The sequence below is a fragment of the Cyprinodon tularosa genome, unplaced genomic scaffold (genome assembly GCF_016077235.1).
Source record: "Cyprinodon tularosa strain WSP-4 unplaced genomic scaffold, ASM1607723v1 ctg355, whole genome shotgun sequence".
Taxonomy (NCBI): Eukaryota; Metazoa; Chordata; class Actinopteri; order Cyprinodontiformes; family Cyprinodontidae; genus Cyprinodon; species Cyprinodon tularosa.
In genome coordinates, this window is record NW_024039069.1 from 566,282 (window position 1) to 586,727 (window position 20,446).

General features: G+C 36.3%; 1 protein-coding gene across 6 annotated transcripts in view; it reads right to left on the minus strand.

The window, feature by feature from the left end:
* Window positions 1–20,446, minus strand: part of htr4 (5-hydroxytryptamine receptor 4) — a 224,711-nt gene that overhangs the window by 42,813 nt on the left and 161,452 nt on the right. For 2 of the 6 annotated variants that reach the window (XM_038295427.1, XM_038295428.1), the window contains exon 7: window positions 7,701–7,800. The exons of the other annotated variants lie outside the window; for them this stretch is intronic. In XM_038295427.1, coding sequence (XP_038151355.1) covers window positions 7,737–7,800 — 64 coding nt within the window. In that variant the 3' untranslated portion in view covers window positions 7,701–7,736. The remainder of the gene's footprint in view (window positions 1–7,700; window positions 7,801–20,446) is intronic. 6 annotated transcript variants of the gene reach the window in all.

Here is a 20,446-nt window from a genome sequence, read left to right on the forward strand (position 1 = left end):
AGGTAGCCATAGAATCTGAACCAGGTTTAAACTGCTTTGATCCAGTTGAACTTTCAGAGTAAAAACAAAACTATTGTCTTTATCTAAGCGTTAAATCTGTATGTTAGATCCAGTTCTAACCAGGTTATTTAAGGAGGCTGCTTTAATTAAACCTTTGCTTAAGAAACTGTCTCTTGAACCAGATGACTTGGTCAATTACAGACCTATATCCAATCTTCCTTTCTTATCTACAACTCTTGAGAATGTAGTTGCCAAACAAGTGTGCAAAAACTTACACCATAATTCACTTTTTGAAGAGTTTCAGTCTGGCTTTAGAGCTCATCATAGCACTGAAACAGCTCTGGTGAAAGTCACTAATGATATTCTCATGGCCTCAGATAACGGACTTGTAGCTGTACTTGTCCTGTTAGATCTCATTGCTGCATTTGATACAGTTGATCATAATATTCTTTTAGAATAGAAATAGAAAGACTTGAATATTTTGTTGGAATTAAAGGAACAGCATTGGACTGGTTTAAACCTTATCTATCTGATTGATTTCATTTTGTTTAATGTTAATGATAAATCTTACTCATGCTCAAAGGTTACCTGTGAAGTACCACAGGGATCAGTGCTAGGACCAATTCCCATTACTATATATATATATATATATATATATATATATATATATATATATATATATATGCTCCCGATTGGTAAAATTATTAGAAAGCATGGGATTAATTTCCACTGTTATGCTGATGATACTCAGCTGTATTAGCTGTAACCCATTACATAGATTACAGGCATGTCTTTAAGACATATAAGTCTGGATGACTCTTAACTTTCTGCTCCTGAATGCAGACATAACTGCTGGAGGACATCGAGACCCCTTTTTCATCATTCTGCTTCATTCTATCTCTAATCTCCCACTCTGCAGAGTTTGTTAGTTCAATCTCTAATGATATGCTCGCTCTGCTTTTTCTCATACTTCATCTGGTCTGTTCCTGTTTGGGTGTGACACCATCCTGGAGAGAAACATCAGCTGAGCTGCCATCAACACCTTTGTTTATAGATGTTCCAGATTGGCCTGTGTTTGAGAGAAGTCCTGTTTCTCTTGACTGTGACTGGATGTGATCTCTTTATCCTCTGACATGGGAGCTAGCTGCCTGGCTGTGTGTTTCCTGGACAGGGCGGCCTGTGGAGCTGGTTTACAGTTGCCTTTTGTATCTCTGTTTCTTAGTATGTCTGCTTCTGTCTCCTGAGTCTGGTTCTGCTTTCTTCCTGTTAAAAGGAGTTTTTCATTTCCACTGTCGCTACTAACATGCTTAGTGTGCGGGATTGCATTCGAGTCAATGAGTCGATGCAATCAACTGGTTTTCCTTAGATAGAAAACTTTGAATCAATTTGACTGTATGATCTGGTTGAATTGTAACGTGCCTTGAGATGACATGTTGTGAATTGGCACTATATAAATAATCTGAATTGTACTGAACTGCAACAGTAACCGATCTCTGCAGAACTTTATGGTAAACAACGAACCTTGTTTCGTCTGAAGAAAACGCATATTGTCTGAAGGCTGCAGCTCTGGGTGTAGATTTATCCAGAGAAGGTGATCAGTCTTTTGATGATTATCTGAATGCTTACCGCAGTACCATTAAAAGAGCTATGAAAATATTTACACTTATAGCTCTTAAAATGGCGCTAGGGTCAGCAACAAGCTATGTTAATGATCCATGGCAATGGTTTGTTAACATCTGGTTCACTCACAAACTAGGGCAGGGGTTGTTAGAAGATTCTTCTTGTATGATAACCTTTAGTAAAATCACTATGGGGTAATGGTTTAAACACAAACATTTAAATAAAAAACAATGCTTACAGCACCATAAGAAAAGTTTCAGATTTTTTACGGAAGTTTATCCCCTCTAGTGAAAGGTTAACATGTGTGGGAGAGGAGGAAAAGCATCTTTGCAACTGGACAGGCCTATTGAAAGCTACATGTACTCCAATATATACTTTTATTCCGTTGCACAGCACACTCAAATTTGGCTGTTTTTTGTCAAACCCAGAAAACAGGACCCAAGATCACACTCTAATGAACTTAATAGAGGAAACACATTATACATGTTGGGCAATTGTAAGGGCATGTAAAGAAAAGATAAAAAAAAAAAAAAAATATATATATATATATATATATATATATATATATATATATATATATATATATATATATATATATATATATATATATATATATCTGGCTCCACAAAATAGACAGGGGCCAATGACTTGGCTAACTGGAAAACTGGAGAGGCTCTTTATTCCTTTAAAATAACTGACGTATTCTTAGGTGTGAGTGTGAATGATTATTTGTCCTGTTTGTCTCTCTGTGTTGCACAGCAACAGACCGTCGACCTGTCCATGGTGCCCATTGAGAGCTCCAGCACCCCTTTCATGTTTACTATATTATAAACTGTCATTTTAAGATGTTTTTAAGTTAGAAAGTACACATCAAAATGTAATCTTTTTCACCAGAAAGACTACATTTTAAGCTAATGTTTGTATTAATTACAAACTGTTTTGTCAGTTTAAAGGAACTAATAGAGCAGTGATCTGATGAAGCACTTTCACTGTTTTGGTACAAACAAGAAAAATATGTCCACTTTGGACTGGTTTTTCATGTAAACTTCATTTAGTGGATTTATAACCTTGGCATACACATTTATTAGTATACTTTTTTCACAGTTTTATTCTTACCGTGCTGCAAAAGGGGAGATCATGAGGTACATAACTGGTTTAATCCCTTTTTAATTGTTATTGTAAATTAATAATAAAGGAATAACCGTGGCCAGCTGTAGGGCAACTTAAATGATTGTTCAAACTTCATATGCTTAGGGATTTACTTATAGCTGGTTGGCACTTAAAGTAAGGAACAAACAATTAGTGTGTTTGTATAATTGATCTAAAAATGCTTTGAACCATGCAGCTTGTGCGGCTTTTCTGTTGATTTTTCCTAACCGCCACTGGGGGAAGTCAAATTTTAATTTAGAACAACATGCTAGCAGCAGCCACGATGAAGAACCTTTCCTGAATTCACACATTTTGCAATTTATTTGCTGAGATAAAGCTGCTGGACAAATGGAGAGACTGTGCTCAACTCCTTCATAGCTGAAATAAAGAGACAACAAAGCCCCATCTTTCAGTAAAATCTTTTACTGCTGCGAACCAACAAGCTAACGGGAGCTAGTATTCTTCTTCGTCCCTAATCCAGGGGCTACATGTAGAGCTTCCCCTACAGGTTTGGTGGGAGACAGTTCAGTAGATATCAGTGGCCTATAGCCCAGTGCGGCTAATATATGTATGTTTCGAGTTTTTCAAAAAAATGTTGTGGGTGCGGCTTATAGAGAGGTGTGCTCTATAGTCTGGAAAATATGGTAATATGACACCAGTCATTTCAAGCTGTAGGTATAGTTTGGACTCTTGTTAAAATACAACAAGTTGTTTCCTGTATTGCCAGCCAATAAAAAAAAAAGTTTTTCCCTTGCACGAAAAATGATACATTCATGCCCAAAACTAGCATATGTAAACATGTGAATGGAAAAGATACGCATTTTGTATGAATTATAAGTTATCTTTTACTTAGTAATAGTCTGAAAGGTGTGTTTTTGTGTGGATGAGTTTGTTCCTTGATATCTTACAGTCTAAAAAAAAACCTCCAGGGAGACAAACAGTGTCAAGTACTGATGCAATTAGAGCCGAGTCTCTGCCAGTGTAGTCACAAGTGCACCAGAGGGTCTAGTGAGATTTAAGTGGACATAGTTGAAAGAGGAGGGACAGTAAACAGATCACCTCCTGTGTCGCTTGAAACATCTCTCAACCTTTTCATTTCCTTTTTTAATCAACATCTCAAGTCAAAACTCCAAGCTAAAATTTCAAATATAATTCAATTCAATTCAATTTTCAATTCAGTTTATTTATATAGCGCCAAATTCACAACACATGTCATCTCAAGGCACTTTACAGTTCAACCAGATCATACAGTCAAATTGATACAAAGTTTTCTATCTAAGGAAAACCAGTTGATTGCATTGACTCATTGACTCAAATACAATCCCCCACACTAAGCATGCTTGTAGCGACAGTGGAGAGGAAAAACTCCCTTTTAACAGGAAGAAACCTCCAGCAGAACCAGGCTCAGTGTGAGCGGCCATCTGCCGAGGCCGACTGGGGTTCAAGGAGACAGAAGCAGAGATACAAAAAGCAGCTGTAAAAGGCGGCCCCGTCCAGGAAACACACAGCCAGGCAGACGAGCTCCAAGGCAGCTCCCATGCCAGAGGACGAAGAGAGCACATCCACTCAGTCACGGTCAGAGAAACAGGACCACACTGGAAAACAGGCCGATCTCCAACATCTATTAACAAGGGTGTTGATAGAAGCAGCACAGCTGATGTTTTTTTCAGGATGACGTCACAGCCAAACAGGAACAGACGAGGCAAAGCTACTCTGAGGAAAAGCAGAGAGAGCAGAAGGTTAGAGATTGAACTAACAGATTCTGCAGAATAGGAGAACAGAGAGAGAATGAAGCAGAATGATGAAATGGGGGTCCCTATGTCCTCCAAAAGTCTAAGCCTATAGCAGCATAACTATAGAGATAGCTCAGGATAACCTGAGCCACCCTAACTATAAGCTTTATCAAAAATGAAAGTTTTAAGCCTAGCCTTAAAAGTAGACAGGGTGTCTGCCTCACGGACTAAAACTGGTAGTTGGTTCCACAGGAGAGGAGCCTGATAACTAAAAGATCTGCCTCCCATTCTACTTTTAGAAATTCTAGGAACCACTAGTAAACCTGCAGATTGAGAGCGAAGTGCTCTGTTAGGAACATAAGGAACAATCAGATCTCTGATATAAGATGGAGCTTGGCCATTTAAGGCTTTATATGTGAGAAGGAGGATTTTAAATTCTATTCTTGATTTAACAGGAAGCCAATGAAGAGAAGCCAGGATAGGAGAGATATGATCTCTCTTTTTCATTTTCATTAGAACTCTGGCTGCAGCATTTTGGATCAGCTGAAGGCTTTTAACTACAGTTTGTGGACTTCCTGATAGTAAAGAATTACAATAGTCCAGCCTTGAAGTAACAAATGCATGGACTAGTTTCTCAGCATCACCCCTGGACAGGATATTTCTAATTTTTGCAATGTTCCTCAGATGAAAGAAGGACATTCTAGAAACCTCTTTGATATGGGATTTAAATGACAGGTCCTGATCAAAAATAACACCAAGATTTTTTACTTTATTATCTGAAATCAGTTTAATCCCATCCAAATGAAGTGACTGGCTAATCAGTTTCTTTTTCAGAGACTCTGGTCCAAAGACTATAACTTCTGTTTTGTCTGCATTCAGAAGCAGAAAATTAAGAGTCATCCAGGTTTTTATGTCTTCAAGACATGCCTGTAATCTATGTAATGGGTTAGCTTCATCTGGATTTATAGACAGATATAGCTGGGTATCATCAGCATAACAGTGGAAATTAATCCCATGCTGTCTAATAATTCTACCAATTGGGAGCATGTATAAAGTAAAGAGAATTGGTCCTAGCACTGATCCCTGTGGTACTCCACAGGTAACCTTTGAGCGTGTTGAAGATCTATCATTAACATGAACAAACTGAATTCGATCAGATAGATAAGATTTAAACCAGTCTAGTGCTGTTCCTTTAATTCCAACAAAATATTCAAGTCTTTCTAAAAGAATATTATGGTCAACTGTATCAAATGCAGCACTAAGATCCAACAGGACGAGCACAGATACAAGTCCATTATCTGAGGCCATGAGAATATCATTAGTGACTTTCACCAGAGCTGTTTCAGTGCTATGATGAGCTCTAAAGCCAGACTGAAACTCTTCAAAAAGTTCATTATGGTGGAAGTGATCGCAAACTTGTTTGGCAACTACTTTCTCAAGAATTTTGGATAAGAAAGGAAGATTGGATATAGGTCTATAATTGACCAAGTCATCTGGGTCAAGAGACGGTTTCTTAAGCAGAGGTTTAATTACAGCAATCTTAAAAGCTTTAGGTACATATCCCTGTAACAGAGATAGATTAATCACATCTAAAATGGAGGAGGAGATCAAAGGGAATACCTCCTTAAATAACCTGTATATATATAAGAAATGTCCTTTGAATTTCTTCCTTCTCTACCATCCTCAGTTATCTAAAGTCTATATTATTTTCATTTTTGATATCAGTTTGACCAATTTTGCTACTCTACTTAAGTTTTTCAAATAGCATTTTATTACTTTAGCCTGTATGGATAAAAAAGAAATTACTGCTGACATGGTTTAAGTTTCGTGCCTCTTATATATTAATTTTGTCAATGTATAAGTTAAGGATTTTCCCATAACTTTATCCCTGAGGAAATCCCTGAATCCTGAGAATCTTGATGAAGAGGAGCTTCAACTTTTTCTGCCTGTCAGCCCTCCCTCAACCAAGACCCTAAGAGGAGATAACAGACTCAATATTATCAACTAGAACAGGGTTTTGAGGACAGCGGCTCAAGAGCCACATGTGGCTCTTTAATGCCCCCTTTGCGGCTCCCTTGAGCTTTTTCAAAAATGTATGAGAGGAAAACAATTTTTATGTTTGTTTTAATATGGTTTGCAGGAGGTCAAACAAACATTCATTATGTTTTCCAGTGATTTATATAATAAATAAATTCAAACAATAAATGTAAACCTTTCTGTCAATGAAGATTTGCGTCATGGCCTGCAACACACGTTTCAGCGCGGCGCAGTGCCAGGCAGGTGGCTGTTGTAAACAAAGCGAAGGGTGTGTCTCAGGCCATGGATCCCAAAGGGTAAAAAAAGGAAGATAGCTAATGAAAACAAAGGATTCAAAGAAGTATGGACAGTTAATCAGAAAATAACGTGCAATTGTGAAGGCACAGTTGCAAAAAAAAAAAGTCTACAGTCGTTGCTTGCTGAATTGCACATATACGATCCTTCACATTCACTCTGTATATCTTCATGCAAATTATTTCATCTGAAATCTTTTTACATCATCTAATGGGTCTATTTGTCTGTCTATCTGCTGTATGCATATTTGTTCACATTTTTGTTGCTCTATTGGCCTTTATTTGAAGCCTGCAGATACTAACGTGGAGAGAGAAGGGGGAGATGTTAAGCAAAGGGTTTTTCAGGTCTGAGGTAATCCCAGTGGATCACTTCAATTTTGATGATTGTGGATTACAGCAAATTTTAACCCCAAGTTCAGCTATTTCTGTCACTTCTGCACCTTTTTCTGTGACAATTTTTCCATCCATTTCACTTTTCCCTAACATGCTTAAATACAGTACTCTGTAAATAGTTTCTTTATTTGTGTCTTTTTCTGACACAGACGTTGAGAAATATATGGTGGACAACAAATAGGTTTGTAGACTCCTTTATGACAGTTAAGCCCGAAATTCAACACTTCTGTTTTATTTATTCTTGTTGGTCTGATGTAAAAATCCATCTTTCTAAGAATGCCAATGTTGGGTTTAGTTGTAAGCCTTACTCCATGGAATGAAGAGAAATTGAGGCTTGTGTAAAATTATTTAAAATATAAGTTTTGTCTTTAAATTATATTATTGGAATACGCTTTTCAGGGATACTCAAATTCATTTGAGATGCATTTTGAGTATCATTGTTTGTCTTACTGTGTGCAAGGCTTGACAGACTCACTTGAAAGAACCTTGTGATGCCCTAGAAATTCAGCAGCTAGACAGGCACTGGTCTGGTGTTGCAGAACCAGAGCAGCAGCTTGGAGGCAGAGGAGCAGCCACTGGAGAAGCAAGAGGAGGAAGAAGAAGAGATGTAGAGAAGAAAATGGATCAAGTACAAACAGATAAAAAAAAGGAAAATAAAAGGGCAACCAGGAATGTGGATGAATAATATTACAACAGGTAGAATCATGGAAAATGGAAGGAATAAAAAAATTAAAAACAACGAAGCAATGGTTAAATAAGAAATGAGTACAAATGGTTATGAATGGAAATAAAGTAGACAAAATAACAAAACAGAAACAGAAATAGGTAGAGAAAAAAACGTGCAGAAAAAAAAGGTGATAAAAAAATACGCCAGCAAAGAAGATGAAACACGACGATGAATTACGGACCAAGACATTTCATAAAAATATCAAAGAACACAAGTTGAAAGGTGAAGTTAGGATGGTTATAAGTAAAGGAAAGGCAAGAGGAAAGAAAGGGAGGGGCAGAGAAAGGAAAAACAAGGTTAGTTGACACCAAGAGGATTCATCAAACAGCAGCCAAGACAAGACTACGTGTGTGTGGGTGTCTGAATGCTTGTGATTATTTCTTGAGAATGTGTTAACATTGGGAGGAAAAAAAGTAAACCTTAAGTCAGAGTTCGACCCTTAAACAATGGTATCTATAACTTATATATATTACAACTTGTATAATAGTGTATGACATATAAAATGTAGTATAAAAAAGATTTACAGTTGGCAATAATCTTGTTTATACTGTGCATTCATTGCACACTGTGAGTTATTGATGCAGAGGAGTCTCAACGCCGTATCAAACACTCCTTCAGACGACATTGGTAATACAGCTACAGTCTGGTCATTTAAACACAACCAGCCTGTACATGATTTTCTAAAGAAGTTATTATTTAAGTAAATTAAAAAAAGAAAACAACATTTGTTACCAAGACAAGCTCTAGAAGAATATTGGCAGCATTAAGCTGAGTAAGCTGAGTTTTAAGACAAACTTCTTCTCTTGCATCTTGCATCGTTCAAACTATTTGAGGTATGTTAGTTTGCTGAACCTATAGTACTACCTTTGATTAATCTAAAAAAACAATAAAGCGATCCATTTCTAGAATAATCAACCACTGTTGACTTGTTAAGCAATAACCAGTGCTTTAAACATCTTATAGTCTTCTTTAGTCTGGTAACTTAATTATTGTTTGGGCTTACAGTTCCTCAGTTATTTGCTTTTATATTTTGGTAAAGAAAAAAAGTTAATTTTTATAGAAATTAGGTAGATATTAAGAAGTTAAGTCATTAAACTTGTATATCTATTTGTATGTTTTCTTCATCTCTGAATTTCCCCACTGTGGAATGATAAAAGATATTTCTCTTTTAAAATATCTACAAAAAACTGACAACCCTGCCAAACATGGAAGTAGCAAAGATTTGAAGGGAAAAAGACAAAAACCTCATGGCTTGAAACTTGATGAAGGAAGACACAACAGTTCTGGAGAAGGGGATTTGCTATGAAATGCTATGCAAAGATAAAACTACAGTGCATGTCAGCTTGACTACATCCTGATGTGAGGATGGCTTCGTTCAATAGTAACAGGGACCCTGACCAGAGTAGATAGGAGCTTCCAAGAGCTGAATATCGGGCAATCCAGGAGGATGTTCCCCTTGTAAAATATTTAGGAGCAGCACACAGGTTCCCTTTCCAGCAGGACCATCCTGTTAAATTTATAAACCAAGCTACAATGGATCAGGGGCATCGTCGTAGCCTAGTAAAGTACCCCCACCCGCCAGCGGCCAAAATCATTTTTGCCTGCGAGTGGTCTAGCCTCGATCATTGCCCCAAGCACTAGAACTGGTGGGCCAATCACAACGCAGAGATGTGTTTTGAATTTCTGGATGCAAAGCGGGTGTGGTTTTGAGGGGGATACGACAAAGCTGCATGACGCTGGAAAAAGCACAACAAGGAAGATGGCAACAACTATTGAACAATAGCATGCACTGCGGCAGCAGCAGCTTTCAATGGAGTGCTCCATCGTGAAAAAAGCTGTCTCAAAACTGCAAACTAGTTTGTGAAAAGTGAAAAAGTGAGGCCTCACTCGAGCAAGCAAACGTGACACAGCGGAGACACAGCAGACATGCATGAGCTGCATGATCTCCACTGCACAAACCATATTTGCAGCGTTGTCTGTAACAACTACAGGATGTTTGCTGGTCAGCCCCCATTTGTTAATGTCTTCAATCAACCTATTTGCTATATTTGCAGCTGTCTGGCTTGAAGTACTCTTAAGTGCATCTTTCCTCCTCAATTGAATGTGAATGTCACGCGTGTCACTATAAAACTAATCAATCTCATTCCCTATACATCGATATTGCAAAAATGTAAAGGAATCGATTCAAAATCGATTAAATACTTTTTTTTTACCCAGCCCTAATTTTAATATAATTTGAGGCAAAATATCATACTTTAAAGCGTCGCTATATGTTCCATTTACGGATTTAATGAGTAATTTAAAAAAACTATTGCTGAAGTTGAGAGGACCGTGGCAACCAGCGGACCTCCGAGGCTATCGGCAGCCAGGTCTAACCGCAGCCAGTCTGCAGCTGCCCTCTCTCGGCATAGTCGTGTGTGAATGACCGCTGGCTCTGATGGCGATTTCTGACTCAGACCTGGGGTTTTCATTGAAATTTGAGCAGGAAGATGCTCTACGCTCATTCATTTTTAAGAAGGATGTATTCGCTGTTTTACCGACAGGCTGTTTGTTTACACTCCCCCAGCAGCTTTCTGTTGCGCTCATTGGTAAGAGCGTTGGCCAATAGGCACAGACAGTTGAAAGACAATGGATTGTTCTCAGCAACAATCTTCCGGTGTCTCATTCATTAGGGCCAGACTAAATGAGACATTTAATCTCACATTTGGTCTGGTTTATCAGTCTAGCATCTTCGTACACTCCTCAAGGACCATCGTCAAACATGTTTTTAGAAGTGGTCATTCTTAGATGACCATAAGGGCTAAATTACCTCCTTAGCATGTCATCCAATTTGACAGTAGTTGGCTGATAATACACAGTTGATTTTATAAGAATCACATAATTATCAAAAACATCCAGGACATTAGCTATTAAAGACAGACCTATAAGATAAAACTGGTTTGAATCAAATAATATTCTAATGTAATAATAGCAAAATATTTAATAGTTAATACAGTAATTATAATATAATATAAAAGTTTCAAGCAGTGTCTCTGCTAAGAAATTACAACTTTTGTCCAAACAGTACCTACTTCAATTTTTCATAAACAAGAATAATTAGACACATTAAGTCTTTAGCTGCTGCAAAGCTGATAGGAACATAGGATAATAGATTTCCAGCTGCAGCCACAAAGAAACTTGGTTCTAAAAATGAAAGCTTTAATCGTGCTTAGCACAAATTAATGCCATATTTTTTCAGATTTCTTTTGTAGCAAAAAAGAAATCCATGCATCATTTTCTTCTGCTTCACACGCTTGTCTCTTTGTGTTGGCTCGGCACATAAAATACAGCTGGAGGAAATAACGTCAAAACGTTCAAGTGGTAGAAACACTTGCACATTTGTCTGACAGTATATTTCACCTGATTTAGTCCATTCTGCCTTTATCACTATTTTTTTTTATCTTTTTAACCACACTTTCTGAAGTGACTCATGCCCACACTGTTCATGCCCACATTACAACACCCTTAGTTCAAACTAAAATGTCTCCAATGGACAGATAATGAGCTGAAACCTTCTGTTAGCTTTTGATGATGGTGTGAAGAGGGCGAATGGAAAATAACTTTCCAAGAAATTTTATAGAAATTATACTGAAACCTCAACATGAGCTAAAATACTAGAAAACTGGTATATGAACAGTACGAGGAGAAGGGAGACACAGAAATGGATCAGCAAATTAAAACAATATTAACCATAATCTTAGTGTGGCAAGAAAATAAATCGGAATAAATGAGAATAAGTGTTGCTGGGTGGGTGTGTATGTGTGTATACCTGTTTAGGCATCAGAGTGAGGACCATCTTTCCAATTTCACAATCACAATAGGGAGCAGTTGTTATAAAGTGAGGACATTTTGCTGGTCATCTCCAGGTATTTTGCTAATGGTTAGGTTTAGGGCTATGGTTTCATTTGGGAATGGGGTTAGGGTGAGGTTTACATTGGTAATGGTTAGGTTTAGGGTTAGTCTTAGGGTTAGGGGATAGAAAGGGTTAAAAATTACTGAAAATCAATGGAAGGGATTCAACACATGGTCCATACTACATATAGCAGAACAAAAAGCGCTTTGTGTGTGTGTATGTGTGTATTTGTGTGAGTAGGGGGTTTTTATTTCCCATTTGCTGATATTGAAATATAGTAAATGTACTCCTAGAAAAAACATAGAATGACATTCACAGTGATATTTCTAATCCTGCAGCCAGATTTCTAGTAGTAAAACATTTTAGCTAATCTAAATTCGGTCTAGTAACCTTTTCTGGATAAGATCATACAGTAATCGTATAGTTTGCACCCAGTGACACTGGCTACTATGGCAACCAGTTACCTATAATAAACCCACTTCCTCCAGCTTTTTCATCTCATGACTGCAGGACACATTTCCCCTGGATGGACATGATGAGCAGGGAGCTGCAACTGAACACAACTTGATGAACGTTTGTGCAGCCACAACATTCTCATCACTTTCCATTTTTGTTTAAACAAACATCAGTCATTGGTTTATGGGATTACATATTCCAAACCAAGTCTCTGACCAGTAAGAACATTATGAGATTACAACTAAATTTGATCATGTAAGACTATCCCAAAAAGCGGGTTTCATATTAAAACTGCAACATTTTCAAAGACTTCTCTGGCTAAGGCTTTGTTGTTGGGTCCAAAAGACCGATTTTAGGTTTAAGCAAGAACAGAAAGTTCCTTTTTTTCCTCTACATTTTGAACTTAGTATGATTTCCTGTAAAAAGAAAATGTTTATCATTTGGGGTAAAACTCTCTAAGAACTTCCACTTAGTTTACAAAATGCTGTCTTTATGTGATATTTGTCAGAAGGAATGTGTAAGCCGCACTTATATGTTATGTGCTTGTGGCCGAATGCAGCTGACATCCTAGTGGCATTTAACCTAACAGCCTGAAGCCAACACTTCCTGTTTGGGTTTTCTGTTTGATATTGTTTATATCTGCGAGACAATGCAGTTTTGACAAGCACAAACAAATGGATGGAGAGAAGCACAAAGCACATGCAAAGAGAAGCAGAGAAATGTAACAAGGTCAGGGGCAAAACTTCCATGAGAGGAATAGAAAGGTTGCATATTTTTTATCCCTCAAGCCAACAAAAACTTTCTACCCTTTTTATTTTCTAGAATACACTTTTTCTTTGGGTCCATTAGATAATTATAAATCCACTCTTTTGTAACTCTTGGGGAACAGGAGGCATAATAATATTATAATATGTGCAGAAGTAAGAAGGCAAGTTTGTCATTTAGTCAGAAAGAGAACCACAGAAGACAAGAACCATAGCGAGGAAAAATATCAGATCAAAACATAACGGCTAAATGAGTCAAATTTAGTTAAAAACAATCGTGACAAAGTGGTACAGTTTGTGTTCACTTGTCCCTTATTCTTATTTCTGATTCATAATGCTTAAATTTAAACATTAGTTTGCAACTTTGCTTCACTTACTATCCCGGGTTTTTTGATGTAAGCATTATTTTGCAGTTTCCATCTATTTGTGTGTTTAGATTAAAGATACTACTTCTGGATTATTGGTTGAATTTATGTATTTTGTTTCAAAGTATATTCATTTTTTTCCTTTTTACTCATTATTCTTTGTCCCTGTATTTCCTGCTAAAATGGTAGGATGATATCATTGATGAACTTTCTGGGTTCTACCAATTACAGGGTTTTTCTTTGGAGTAATAGTTTGTCTTTAAAGTAACTTTTAGAGTTATCTTGTAATGCATGCCTTATTTTGCAGAACCTTTCATTATGTGGATTAGTTTGTATGTTAGATGAATAAGTTATTTCTTGTTTCTCTGTTTAGACTTTTTTTTTTTTACTGTTTAATTGTGGCTTGTTCCACTCAAGTGCAGGTGTGTTGCCAATTGATTATAAAAATAGTGAGTTCTTGGAGGCTGGGAGGAATGGTTGTCAGAGTTAAACGTACCAAATAAAAATCATCAGAAGAATCTGGAACTGGTGGATCATGCTGCTTTTTTTTTTTTGCTAACCTTGCTGATCCTTGACTGTACTACTTCACAAGAATACAGATTAATATATCTTTAGCATTTAAAAAGTCAATCAGGTACCTTTTTTCATGCAAAAAATAAACAATGCACCAATTACATCTAAGCACATTCACTGTGCAAGACTCCACTGCTAAAAGAGAGAGAAAAAAAGTGACTATAGTGACTATAGTGTGGTCATATTAGGTCAAGGTTGGATGTGATCGCACCCCTTGTTTGAAGGAAGAATGTTGGTAGATCACCCAAAAAACACCATGGCAAAAAATAACGATTGCAAGTGGGAAAATAATTTCTTACAGAATATAGTACTTATAGGTTCATGCACTGGAAAAAGGAAAACCAGATAAATATGGCCAGACATTTTTTAAAAGTACTAACAATGAAGCAAATGTTTTATTCCGAGCCAGGCAATAATTCCAAAGACCAAACTTTAGTTCGTTTTAGAAAAAATTACATAAAACTGCTTGAGTGGCCCAGATTATCTCGGCCTGTGGATTCACTTGTAAATATATGTAACTAATTAAACGTATGTCTAAAAGAAAAATGAACACCTACTGTAGAGCATTTAAGAGTTGAAAATCATTTCTATAGACCACAGTTAAATGTGCATACAGACTAGATAACCAATATAGAGGATGTCTTAAAACTGCAATTCCTAAAACTGCATGTTCTTGAAACAATTTAATTATTTTAAATTTTAAGAGTTATATATCAAATCCTCATATTTCTCTAAATGTCTACCAGCAGCTTTGTTGATGTAACAATTTAATTTGATTCCTTACTATGTTTGGTTTACTAGGATTATTGCTGGCGTGACTTAAATGTCAGACAATAGAAATATGTAAAATAAAAAGGCATATTTAAACTAAGAAAATTATAAGCATTATCAATACTAATTTTACCCGCTGTATGGTGGTTATACACTGTACACCTATATGAGCTTACCTGTTTTTTTCAGACATGAGATCTCTAAAGCTCTCGTAAATGAAGGATTCCCACCAATATTTACATAGTTAAAAAATGAATGCAAAGAAATGCAAACTCAGTTTGCAACTCAGTGTACAAACCAATCTGTATAAATAGTGTAGCACTGCTTCGTGCAGGATGTTAGGAAAAAGATATAATTGATTCCTTGAAAGGACAGTTTTCAAACATGCAAATCCTATGTATTTATGACTACAATATCTATATATATATAAGGAAGGAACATTCATAGAGAGATAAACATGTACCCTAAATCATTTTAATTAGCCTCTAATATATCTCTAGTGGCAGCTGTAGTGATACTGGCAGCTGCTGTTTGACCAGAATGCAGGTGTTTTATGAGATACCATGCACCCTGTTTTCAGCAGTTTATAGACACATCAGTTTCCTTTTTATTTATATGTAGAAATAGTAATAGTCTTCAAATTTCTACGGAATTGTTAATAACATTTTAAACATAATCTTTTGCATTAAACACACCGCTTTTAAAATTGTTTTAAAGATATTTCGATATAAAAAATAATTAACCTAAGCAATATTTTAATGTTACATATTGTGATCTATGTTAATGTATATAAATGCTTATAAGTCAGGATGATAAAAAAAATAAGAATCTTTTTTAAAAGCATATTACACTGGTAATAGGCCTTTAAATTCCTGCTGTTAAACAAGCAAACCTGTTCAAGGTATAAAAAAAATATAGAAGCATACTTTTATCTCCCTTAAAATATCTTTCCTGTTCCATCTCCACATTTATACCTAAATACTTTTCATGGAATTTTTTCAAAGGTTATAATAGGATTTCACTTTAGTAAGACTGAAATATAAAAACAAAACAGCTTTTTTCTTTAAACCAAGGGGTCAATTTTAAAAATTTTCTTTTTTTTCTCCAGCATATGAGCTGTTAAGCTAACATACTACTGAATATGTTACTCTGTTTAATATCTGCCTGCAATGTTTGGTTTATTGATTAATATCCTCTTATTACATTTTTATATTCATTTTAAAAGGAAAAAAAGATTAAATAGAAAGTTAATTGATTGGAAAACCATACTTTCTGCTAAAGTTTTGGTTCTTTGATGTGATCAGCAACTAAAATTCGAAGGAAATCCTATCCTTGATTCACATTGACAGAGAGAGTTCACTTTATGATGAGAGGGGAAGAAGGCTTTTTAAAGCTTGAAAGCTTTGCTGGATTATGCATGATAATATTTCAAATTATGACAAGGAGCAATTTGTTTTATCCCAATCAAAGCTGAAACAAAACATTTAGAGGCAAGGCTTTGACATCTGCTGATATACAGATGAAACATAGACATGTAAAACATAAAGACATGACAAAATTAGAAAAATAGTAACTTTATGTTTTCTTCGTTTTACTTTTACTGGACAAGCTTTTATATAATTTGAGTCTCTTGCACTTTACCACGGTAAGCCTCTCCCTAATTGTAGATAAACAAAGCTCATCATCTCTGAGTTTGAACAATGCCGACCCAATTGATTGAAGATGGCCTGTTATTGAATTTTAAACTGTTATCTGTTCCCCTGCATCAATCAAATCCATTTGCTGTGTGAACTAACAGGATGGTCCTGTGCTAAGTTGGATGTGAAAAATTAAGAATAAAATACTCTGGGCAATGAAAGTGAGGTTTAAATGTCCGCAGAATAAAAATCAATAATCTTGAAACTACATTTGAGTGACATCTGTAGCCTGGCGTCCACACATAAAACAAATGAAAAGTTGCATGTGTTTTCAATGAAAAACATCCAAGCAGAATTGCTGGATTCACCAAGTTGTGTTTTCTCAGCTATGCATTGTTCTCTGTGTTTTGTGTAAACCAGGTCAATGGAAACAGAAACTTGGTCATAAGTTGCATTTTGTCTATATGCATCATTTTTATCGTCCTTTTTTTTTTTTTTTTTTACAGTGTCCTGTCTGGCAAGGTGGCAATAAGAATAATTGTCTTGATGCCAAAAGGAGCCCAACAGATTTTACTTTCACAAGTGTAGCGGTATCGCAATTGCCATACTGCTCCACTTTTTATCGTCCTTTTGATGCTGAGCTTTGTTCAGGGAATACAAGATTAAGTAGATACTTTTTAGGGGAGCATACAGGAGGTGAGGGGCCTAGTGGTTAGGGCATAGGGCTTAGAATCCTGTGGTTGTAAGTTCAAAACCCACTCCTACAGACTGCCACTCTGGGTCTCTGAGCATGACCCCTAACCCAACGCTGCACCCCGGATATGACAAATGGCAGCACACTGCTCCCCAAGGGGATGGGTTAAAAACAGAGAGTGAATTTTGTTGTACTTGTGACAGTGTAATGACAATAAAATGCTGGGGAAAAAAAACAAAGATCTGGACATACTGTAAGAGAAATGTGTGTTATTCTCAGAGCTGGTTGCTAAGGAGAGCATGTCCCCTTTTAAGAGGTGGCTCACCTGCTTAAGAGGTGAAGAAATACTTTCTGTCATTCACTGAAAAAGCTCAAATACGTCATATGTGTCAAACGGAAGGCACACAGGCTGCGTTCAACTCGCCAAGGCAATTTTGTCAAACATTTCAAAAAAGGTACATCATGTCATTAATAAAGTGGTACATATTCTTTTAAATTGTACAAAGTGAATAAAACAAATGTGAGAATAAAAATAAATATGTGAATAAAAAGAAATATGAGTAAACACTTGTGCAGTGGACTCTTTGTAAATGGAAGAATTCATCCAAACATTTCCTATGAAACAGCTGCAACCAGCCTTGTAAAAGCTTGAAAATTATGAGCTGGCAAAATATAAAAATAGTTTCATCTTTGCATTAGAAGAAACTACCTCCAAAGGAAGAAGTGGACAGGTACCACATGGCAAAAAGCCTTGGCTACTGTGGTTGCAAAAGCAAATCTCAGACATGAGAGAGATCCAGAAAGGCTACAGAGGAAGACTTTTTTTGGCCTCAAGAAAGTTCTGGTAAACAACGGACAACTAAGGAAAAGAAAGGCTGTTCCCAGGCTGTGTTTGGTTTGGATGTGGAATTGCAGATTCGGACAGTGATAAATTGGGTGCTACAAGGTGCACTTTGAGAGCAGGGCATGAGGTGTTTCATGGGGGAGGCAGAATCAACACTTAGGAAGGGTGACTATTACTCTGGCAGTGGATATCAAATATATTCCAAAGGGATTTAAAACCTCATCTGTGGTGCTGAGGTTTCTGTGGCTGCTGTGGTTCACATACTGTCCATGTCAAATGAAAGATAGGGACAGCACTCCTGAATTGAAAGATTGAGGGATATAACTTTATCTTAAGAAAGGAGACTAGCTGTAGTACAAATGTTACAGCAGTCTTAATTTTAACAAAGAAGGACCATTAACAAATCTAACAAAACATTAACAATGATTTGCAGATGGAGGGGGTGGATATGCATGTGCTTCACATGATCTCAAGGCATGGCCACTGAATGCAACAATGAATTGGTAAATGGAGGTATGTGTCGGCCAAAAAAAATGCTAATATCGGCCAAAAACAACATTATTGGTCTATCTGTAGTAGGATGAACTTGGGAGGGTAAAAATAACAACAGAACAACAGAAAGGCTCTTAATACCAAGTTCAGAGATTTCACTGATTCATTGCAATTGTGGGTAGTTAGTAGGCTGTTTTAATGCACTTTCTTTTTGTAGTGGCTTATTTTACATGCATGGTTAACGTTACCCTGGCGACCAGAGAATCCGTGAAAATATTATCTGATATTAAACCAGTCGGTGCGCAAAAAAGGTTGGAGCCCACTGGTAGTGATAAAGACCATTGGATGGACAGGATCCTGGTTAGGGAACGATGATGACTAATGTGTTTCTTTTTATTTCTCTGATAAGCAGTGTTGATAAGACTGGAATGACTATTGATGAATATAAAATGAATAAAGGACCAGGGAAAATGAATAAAGGACCAGGTAAACCTGTGAAATAAATGCCTTTGACAAAACATTTAGTTATCTTAACTGAACTGAACTGCTTTTGTACTGCTAGAATAAGATCTATAAGATTAGACCTCATAACAGTTCACAAAGTTCCCAACACATTTTTTTATTCCAAATACCACAATTAATACATACTTTTAGTCTTTCTTTTTACTTTTGAAAAGTTATGAAAAAAAAATTTCTTGTGTATTTATAAAATGTTTAGAAATTAATAAAAGCCCTATGTTGAATAAATAAATAGATGAACAAACTTGCTAGATAAAATGGGAACTTATATATCTTATAATTGCCAAATCCTGCAAAGGGAACAACAAAATTATCACTGTTGGATTAATTTAGCTACAAGGGAAAAAATCTATAGGATAGCCATACTTTTATCACTATTTATATGTATGTTTTCTGGACAACTACTAAAAATGACAATGTTACAAATCCAGTCTTTTTAAAATAATTATGGCCCATTTAATAGTGTTCTAGTGTGTTTAGCCACCTCTGAGTTTTACTGCCGAGCAGCCGAAATGAAAACGGCATCAGCGTACCAGCCAGCAAAGTCTGAGTCAAAGGCTTCATCTCCCGGCAGGAGGGAAAGCACACATGCAGTACATTCTGAATGTCACAAATGATGGAAATAGCCTGTTAAGTTTGTGTTTAAAAGGCTGAAACATAAATCCATCCACCTGTTATTATTTAAGTAAGATCAGGACAGAATTAATTTGAATTTAAACAGCACATTTAAGACTTTTCTTTATTGTTTTTCTCATCTCTGCTATTTATCTTTTTAAAATATTTTTCAATTCTGTTCTCTTCTATCCATTAGCTTAAATCGGCAAGTCAACTCTCTTAAGAAATTGCCCTTTTTTCATGTGCTTACCATTTTCGCACCTTTTGTTTGACCCAATCTCTTCTTTTCTATTCCGAGTACTTCAATTAGTCATCTTACTGTCTTAATGTCCTGTTTTTCTCTTTGATTTAATCTCACCATCCTTCCATCCTTGTTCTTTTCTCTTGTCTTAATTTCCCTCACCTTCTCTTTTAAAACTTATCTCTCTGTTATTCCTTTCAGTTGTTCTCTGTCTTCCAACAAGTATCTTTTCTATACCACCTTGTCCTTCTCCAAGCCCTCTTCCCTTCAATTCATTCTTTATGCCTTCTCAGTATCTATCAATGCTACCCATTTCATTATCCTTTTCTATTCCTTCAGTTACACTTGATGGTGAATAAATGCTTTTTAATTTACTCTGTTTTCTAGGGACTGTAACTAAATGATTCCACTGATAGAATAAATACTCAGGGGGATAGTGTTACTGTCAGTCAAAAAATGTATAATGAACAGGCTAAAGATTCAATATAGAATGGATTTAGTATATGTCATTCCTTTACTTTGCAAGTATAAGTAGCTAATTCATCATAATCAACATGTATTTAACTCTTGTGTTTTGAATACTACAGGATTACTTAATTAAAGATTAGCAACTGCTGTAGTGGACTGGTTA